Source organism: Lolium perenne, chromosome 4, assembly GCF_019359855.2.
Source record: "Lolium perenne isolate Kyuss_39 chromosome 4, Kyuss_2.0, whole genome shotgun sequence".
In the NCBI taxonomy this organism is placed as follows: domain Eukaryota; kingdom Viridiplantae; phylum Streptophyta; class Magnoliopsida; order Poales; family Poaceae; genus Lolium; species Lolium perenne.
In genome coordinates, this window is record NC_067247.2 from 347,836,848 (window position 1) to 347,845,221 (window position 8,374).

Below are 8,374 nucleotides of genomic sequence, written 5' to 3' on the forward strand. Positions count from 1 at the left end.
TTTGTTATATTGTGATCCAAATTCATATACTAAAGGGAGGCTAACTTCTGACGAGCGGAGCGAGGGCGGCAGCCCCCCGCGGTACGGTACGGATCGTTGGCACCGCCTATATATACATCTTGTAAGCCGCCGGCTAGGGTTTATCAGATTATAAGATAACCCACGGCGTTTGTAAACACCTCCCGATATAGTGAAGTTTTGCTGGCTGGCGCCCGTGGTTTTTTTCCCTTCTGTGTTGGAAAGGGTTTTCCACGTTAAATCTTGTGTCCCCTGTGTGTGTTCTTGTTTTGTTCTTCGTTATTTGCTTGTCGCTTTTATAACAGCAGCCATCACGTCGGCTGCGGATCACAGCGGCCATGGTGCCAGCTGTGTGTTTGCGCTTGTAGTGAAACCACCGGAGATAGTTGATGTAGATACGGCACCGCCTCCAGTGCGCAGCAGCAGTGCCTCCTCTGTCCTCTCTCTCGCCTCCACGGCCGACCAAGAGGAGCAGCAGGGGCGTTCTGCCGCTGCACCAGAAGCAGCACTGATAAGGCCACCCTTCAGCAGCCGACGAAGATCTGGCGCAGCTGTGCTCCTCCTCGCCTTCATGGCTGGCCAGGAGCTCGATCACGCCGTTGGTCGCCGACAGGGACGCTTTTCCCCCCTCGCTGCCGAGGCCGGCCAGGGAAAAACGCCTCCCGCTGCAGTTGATCTGCAGAAGGTGGTTCGCCGCCACATCTTTATTAAGCTGAGCGGTCGCCGTCCTCTCCACTCCCACCTCCGACCACCGGAGAAACAGAGAGAGAAGGAAGAACCCTAGATCGGACGAGATCCAGGCGGGCTGATCTCCTCCACCGCTCGCACTACTGGGCATCAAGCCCCCTACTGGCATAAAGCCACTACTCCTAGCTAGACTATGTACTCCGGCGCCTCCCATCCACCCATCTCGACCGGCGGCGCCGGCGAGATTGGCTTTGGTTCGGCCCGGTCTCTTCGAGAAGACGCTCAGCTACTGTAGCTGCGCGAGAGAGGGGAGGGGGGAAATGTCTCGCTGATAGCTCTTCCCACATGAACTATTGATTTCAACATAAAAAGGATCTGTTAGGATGTTCTTCACGAAGCAATATCCTTCTTTGAGGAAAACTTCTGTGCTAGTGAGTAGTGGGAACAAATAAAACAGGGTTAGAAGAATATGCATGAGAAGAAAATTTGTCCTTTGAACTTTCTGCCTAACCTGCACAAAGTAAGCATTATTTAACAGCAATCACCTCTCCTACTTTAGACAGGCAAATCTGTCCAGTCCCTCATGTCTTCTATTTGACGGCAGTAAAGTGAGACATCACCTTTAGTATCTTCAGCTTTAGATCAGAATCAACTAGCATATGAATGTTACAATGGCAGATCAAGTTTGTTCAGTGCACCGGGATGATTCCTGATTTTTCTCTGAATTACATTCCCAACCAAGGAAAACTGTAGCCAGATCTTGAATTATATCCCATAAAACATAATAAAAGAGCAATGGGTAATTTCACTTTTAAAAGCTTAGAGGTTGCAGATTTCTGTTGTATTTATTTAGTTAGCTAACCTACACCTTGCTTGGACAAAAGGCTTAGTTTCTGTTACTGTATTAGTTTCCTTAGCTGAATACAAAAAAAATATTGTCAAATGGTGAAAGAGTTTTTGGTCCGCTCTCCCCTTTCTTGTCCTAATTAGTTTAAGCTTCTGGAGGTACTGATATGGTTAAGATGGTTAGTTGAAAGGCAGAGCATAGGAATGCAAGATTCAGAGAAGAAACACAAGGGCCAGGATGGTTCAACTTTCAACTTCTTAATTTATTCCATAACCAGGAGCTACATCAGATGGCTGCGACCTGCGACCACGAGACACGGGTGGTGCAGATGGTTGCTTCATCATGAGGGCCTGGGGCTCCCTTGCAAAGAAACTGTTGGAGGCCCCTTCAGAAGCACCAAACAACTTATATGGCTCGACCTCCCTTGCTTTCCCCAGCAGATGCCCAGAGAAATGATCGCCCCATATGTCATAAGTGAACTCTTTCTTCAGTGCAGTGACACCCTCATCTCTCTTCACAGCCTTATCTTTCACCAGGTTGGAGCCAGGAGCACGAGCATGCGGAGCAATTTGGGAAGATGCAGCCAGTAATGGTGAGCTCCATGCTGTGGTCAGTGCAGTGGATGAAGCCAACGGGTTTAGAGATGTCGCTGCTGAAGGTGCAGGTGGCTGCTGCTTGGCAGTTCGCGACCAGTCATTCTTCTCTTTGTTGTTCCCAGTTGATGGTGCCCTTGTCTCAACATCGAGTCTACTCTCGAGTTTAGTTTTGTGCTTCAGTTCTGATGGTGCCCCAGAAAAGGGCCAGCCTTGTTTTGGGGTTAAACTTGGTGATAACGGTGAGGATGGTGTTGAATTTCCGCTGTGGCTGCTAGAAACCTCAAATTTTGCTGCCAGTCCTGTACCACCAACTTTTCGCTTTCTTCGCCTCCCTTTGTCTCGAGCAACTCTGATAGTAAGGTTTCCACTAGTTTGTGTAGCTTCGCTTGTTACCTTATCTTCCACACGATTAGCAGGGGACACAGATATAGTTGTAGCTGTATTTTGTTGTTTATCTGGCTTCCTCTTGTCATCTTTCTTTTGGGGCCCATCATGAGTACTAGGAAGGCATTTCTCAGGAAGAGCTTCTTCGGGTTTTTTGTGTTCCCTTATCGACCTGTGCACAAAGCATAATAGGAGTCAAAGTTAAATCATGTGAAATTGGAAAAATAAGATACAGGACGATACTGATCAAATATTTACCTGGAAGTTTTGTTGCTACCCTGAAGAAATGAGGGCTTGACAGTCTTAGTAATGTTATCTTTCCCGTCATCAATCTTGACATAGTAATCTTGAGAGCTCACTGACAAAGAAAACGGGGAACTGCGAACAAAGACCAGAACAAACACGGACACGGTTCCGAAAAAGAGTATCAATGCTTTCCAACGGATGGATCTGAAGTAAGACTTTTTGCACTGCTTAAGCATGCAGAGAGGAACATTTGCAGTCATAGGGATTACAAAGATGCCAGTAGTCATAGCCAGCTCAAGATCTCGCTGAACCTTAACTGAAGAGAAGTCACCTTTAAAAGAAATGAGCATCTTCATTGATTCACTTGGTGCTAAGCTAAATCCCTGGCAGTTGTTCACGGTAAATCCATCAAGACCACAGTCAACTCCAGAAACTTTTACCTTTGTGACTCGAAGAGGAAGGTCACCACTATTTTTGACATCTATTTCCTTAGAAAACTGTTGACTGCACAAAGGGCTGATGATCTCGGATTTGGACAGTGTTGAGTTATCTTGAAGATTGGACCCAAGGTTAAACTCCAGCTTCCAAACAGGTTCAGGTCCTTCTAGCAGAGCAATAGATTGCCAGCCACCGTGTGCTCGAAGAGGCAGCCACTCCAAGCCTGACAGATTGTTTCTAATCAAAGCCATGCTTGACCACATGCACCGATTCGAAGGACGAAAAACAATGGGGCCAAGTAAAGCGCTTGCCAAAGGACCAAGAGAGGCCTCAGTAATTGCTGAACTGCCTAATGAGAAACCATATCTAGTCTCTGTCGAGTCAATTTCCGGAGATCTGCTTGAGAAAGTGTGTTCGCGTGCATCTTTTACTGTTTTGCACTGATCAATTATTTCCTCGGAGTTCAACACCAGCTGCATGGACACATGCTGCTGGCTTGGGTTATGGACAGTTATCCATTCAGTAAACTGTGATCCAATTTGCACAACAGGAAACAACAGCGCATGATTTGTGAGAACAGAAATCCCAGTCATTGTGCCATGCGATCTCCAATTCCTAAGCACCATATCATCAGCTCTGTCTGCTCTCCTGATTGCCGGCTGCAAATCATATTACAAAATTACATGAGAATATGAAAAAGAACAAAAAAAAAAAAAGAGATGGAAGACACTTGAGGCGAACAGTTCAGGCGTTCAGCTGTTATAATATAGACGCAAAACAAAAAAACTGAGAAACGAGAGGTGGAATATTGGTACTAGGAAGAGTTACAACTGTTTGATAAGAACTACACTGATATCTACATCAAATAAGTACTATAACTAACGGAAAATATATATAACGGGAGCAAGACTACACCATGTGCCTGCTTTGCTCTATGTTGCCCGTTCATTCTTCCAAATAGATGGTTAAGAGTTAAGACTAATGATAACCACGACAAGGGCCTTCAAGAAGTTCTTTAATGAAATAACACCATGCTACAATAAATAGTAAGGTTAACATACCATGTGAATTTACATCCAGCATGAGATAAACTTTTCCAAGAGATAACGATATACTGGACTGAATGAAACTAATGAACAGGGTGACTGCATGACAAGGTAATCTCATTATTCTTACTGGGTTCATAGGCCATTTTGTAAGCTTTGAGTGCTTAAAAGCAACTCCTAGTCTGGGTAAGAGAACGAAACTTAAGACCAACTGAAACAACACAAGCTTCTAAATTACCTTCATGTTATGCCAGCCTTCTGTTTCTGTTATGCTGCCCAAAGATCCTGTCCTTGAGCTAGCAGAGATTTCTTCAGAAAATGATACACCAGCTTGCTCATCAGATTCAGCAACAGCAGCTTTAGGTGTATAAGAAATAGATGCACCCTTTATATCTTGGCAGGGTATCACAACTGAACTACCAAGAGAGCTGTTTGTTTTGATCACTATATTGCAGTTGTCAAATGAAATATCCTTTGGAACTGAAGCATCATATCTTATCAAAGCTATATCAGTTACGGTATCAGGGAAGAGTATCAATCCATTCAGGCACTTCACCTGAAAGATCGTCAGGTCATCCCTGTTATCCGCAGTTACACTTACAATCCTTAGTAACTCTGCTGCATCATTCCGCAAAGAAAGGGAATATATTGACCCATTTCCAGCACAAGATGATATGTGCTCAAACGTGACAGAAACTAAGCTGGTGGAATCATAGTAGGTCCGCGTGTGCACCTCTAGCTCAATAGGTATAACAACAATATCCATTGTATCAGTTGTGCAATTGCGCAGTTTCATGTAGATAGCACCAAATACTTTGCCTTCTGAAATAGGTTGCAATTTCAACTCCACAACAGTGCTGGTTCTCGAAGGAAGCACCTCCCATTGCTCACTAGGCCTAATATGGAACACTGGCCGTCCAAATTCAGTACGGCTTGCTGTATGCCAGTTGCTGCTCAAGGAAGTTAACTCCACTGCCTCATCTACAGGGCCTAACTGACAAACTACATGAGAAGACTGTTTCGTGCTTTCAAATGAAGACATCCATACAGCCACTTCTTCGACATAAAGAGAATCACCAAAAGGGTTATATATCGACAAATTCTTCTCCAGGTGTCCACCTAATACAACATCCATCCTGGTTAATGGCAGTATCTGATAGGGTGACCTGACAGCCATGCCCTTAGCTTGTATGATAAATCCACCAAAATTAGTCTGCAAAACCAAATGTGCTGACGAAGAGCCCAACAACTTGGGCAGGAAGACGAAGGTGACTGATGCATTTTCCCCGGGCTGCAGTACCAGATCCTCATAACCATACACATAGAACTGGGGATCAGTGCTGAATGGCTCATAGACACGCAAGACGCTGTCATTGTTCCGATTCACCACGGTGAAGGAGGCCATGGAGGCTGCATAGAGGTTGCTCCTGCCCCAATCTAACACCGGTGGATTTATTTCTACATCCATGGACGAGGAACTGTAAAGGCCATTTGAGTTGACATCTGTCGTGCCATCCAATTCCAGTGGCACCCCATGCGACGCCTGCATCCAATTGTCCGGCACAAGCGGCGCCTGGCACGACGCCGCATCGTATCGCGCAACATCCTTGCCCTCTTGCCCCAAGGCATCAAGCGCCCCAGTGATCGTCGAATCTACAGAGGAGCAGGTTACCATGCTACCGCCGGACATCGGGAAGCACATTGGCCGGGACGGTCCCCGGTCCCTAGGAAACCCCAAATCGGGCTCCATGATGCCACCATCGCTGGCAAGCAGCGTCTGAACGGCCGAGGACGCGAAGCAGAAAGAACTCCCATCCGCACACACATCCCGAAAGCAGAGGCAGCGACCGTCCTCATCGTTGTCCTCCGCGGAATCCCCCGCCGCCGCCGCCGAGACGGACAGCGCAAGGGCCAGGAACAAGCAGCACAGAGCAGACAAGGAACTCCTGCAAGAAACCGAGAAACAGCACACACAAAAATCAAGAACTGGCCGCGGTTGTTCGTCAAAAAGGCAAAGTGCTACCGAACACTAAAGCGTCGAAATAAACCCAACGCAAATAGTCACAAGAACCCAAAAAAAACTTGGCAATCTTCAGCGGCATAAGCATGAATCGCTCTGGAACTCGAGAACATCAGAGAGAGAAGGGCCAGCAGCAGTTCCTTATGACCGAAGGCAAGAAAGCAAAGAGGGGGAGCAGAGGAGTTAACAGGGAACTTACCGGGTAGGGGAGGAGACGGAGCGCAGGGGGCTGAAGAGAATGGATGTCGCCGCCGGTGAAGAGCTGCGGCGGCGGCGGCGGCTGGTCATGGCGAAGAGGGAACGCAGCGGGGGAGGCTTTACTGCTGTGGTGACCATGGGAATCGACGGAAAATGAAAAGAAAAAAGAAATAAAAAGGAGGGGTGGGGGGAGAGGGGAGATGAGAGGGACAGGAAATAAAAATAAGTGGAACAAGGATTAAAATGCGAGGGGTGTTTTTTGAGAGAGAGAGGGAAGGAATGGGAGAGGTGTTCTTACAACAAGTGAGAGATGTTTTGGACAAATTTTATACGTTTATTTATAGACGGAGGTAGTATATGATATATGAATGATACGTGAGATTTCCTAGTTGTTTTACATTGAATTATGGGGATTAGCAACCAAGTCCCCTTTCATTGGTTTCTAGTGTTGCAGTACATGAAACTCTTGTTTGCTTGTCTCTTTGAGTTTAAGGGAACTTCGGATATCATATTGAACTGGATTTTTTTGGAGAAGTTTGTTTTGGAAAATATTAGAAAATGACAAAAAAAAAAGTAGGACACTAGGAGGAGCTTAGGCCACCAGAAGAGTCCCACGGCATGGCCCACCATGCCAGCCATGCCGTGGGGCCCACTTAGGCCACCAGAAAAAATAATTTTTCTAACTAGCTGCCTAGATCTATCTAAGAGTAATGCTGTAACACGAAGATTTCAGTGACGTACCATCATAGATCAAAAGCGGTTAAAGTTTCGCTAGAACGTAGATGATGTAGTCGTACTTTGTCGCTGATCTCAGGGTCCTGACGATCCTCGTACATCAATTGGCTCCACAAAAGGCAACATCTCCGTGGTTTCGCACACATGCGATGCACATCGACTACTCCTGGTTCTCTAATCCAGCCGAGAATGCAGAAGTAGATCTTCTGGATCAGAATACCAGCAACACGATGGCGTACTCGGATGGAGTCAAGCCCCGCGTGTGTAAATCTTCGAGGAACCGCGCACCGAAGAGAAAACTAGAGAGAGAACACATTCTTTTATGGGAATGTTGTTATTAGTAGTATAAGTAATTATATATATTTATATATTTACTATGCTAAAAGGGATCTAACTTATATTTTGTGAGAATTTTGAGGCCTTCTGCCCAATTAACCTCCTGATGACACCTACACCATTTCGTGATCTGCATACCGCTGACTTTTTCTAGTGTACGATTTCGGTGCCCCGTGTGATTTGTTTGGTTGTCTACTTCCTATCCTCCTTTCTCCCCTTCTATCTTTTGGATGTATTTATTTATTGGACGGGTGGCTCTAGCTTGGACAGTCTGTTGCACCGCTTTGACTAGATTTTAGTCTGTTCGCCACTGCGTGTGATCTTTCATCCGTGCTAATCCATCTATATCTCTTTGTCTCGCATCCCACCTACTCAGCGTCCGGTGGCGAGGTTACGCGGGCACGCACACGGAGCGGCAGTGACGATCGGTGCATCCTATTATGCACGGTGTTCGGCGCCTCTTCGGCTCTGCGGAGGCTAGATCCTACTTGGCTTCGCGACGGTTGGCGCCTCCTCGGCGCCCTCGCGGCCGACGCGATTACTTCTTCACGAGGAACGACAACTGCAGTGGCTGCCAGCATGTCCGGATTCTATGACAAGCGGCAGCGGAGGATGGCATGACATGACCGTGTGCTCAACAGTGACGCAAGCGACGGGAAGACCATGGTAGTGCCGGCGGCGCTTTGATGCTTTAACCGAGGGAGAGGAGGGAACAGGGTTGCCGTCAAAGGAGCACAAGTATTTCCTCCACCACCTCTCTCTCATACACTCTTTCTCAGTTGCCGGGACCAAGAGGTCAAAGGAGGGATTACGTGACCTAGAC

The 8,374-nt window shown here is 46.8% G+C and overlaps 1 protein-coding gene across 1 annotated transcript; it reads right to left on the reverse strand.

Moving 5' to 3' along the window:
• Nucleotides 1-1,790: 1,790 nt before the first annotated feature.
• Nucleotides 1,791-6,654, reverse strand: LOC127297016 (uncharacterized). Its single transcript, XM_051327268.2, has 4 exons — nt 6,482-6,654; nt 4,501-6,208; nt 2,791-3,875; nt 1,791-2,704 (listed from the first exon to the last, which is right to left on the reverse strand). Exons 1-4 carry the CDS (start codon nt 6,616-6,618, stop codon nt 1,810-1,812), a joined length of 3,825 nt encoding a protein of 1,274 aa, XP_051183228.1. The 5' UTR covers nt 6,619-6,654; the 3' UTR covers nt 1,791-1,809.
• Nucleotides 6,655-8,374: the final 1,720 nt, after the last annotated feature.

What these genes read in the sequence shown, in the direction of transcription:
- LOC127297016 (XM_051327268.2), bottom strand. Translation starts at nt 6,618, where the DNA reads ATGGTCACCACAGCAGTAAAGCCTCCCCCGCTGCGTTCCCTCTTCGCC. An exon ending in AAGGCTGGCATAACATGAAG is followed by an intron (nt 3,876 to 4,500) that starts GTAATTTAGAAG and finishes TATGATTTGCAG; the next exon opens with CCGGCAATCAGGAGAGCAGA. An exon ending in GGTAGCAACAAAACTTCCAG is followed by an intron (nt 2,705 to 2,790) that starts GTAAATATTTGA and finishes CTTTGTGCACAG; the next exon opens with GTCGATAAGGGAACACAAAA.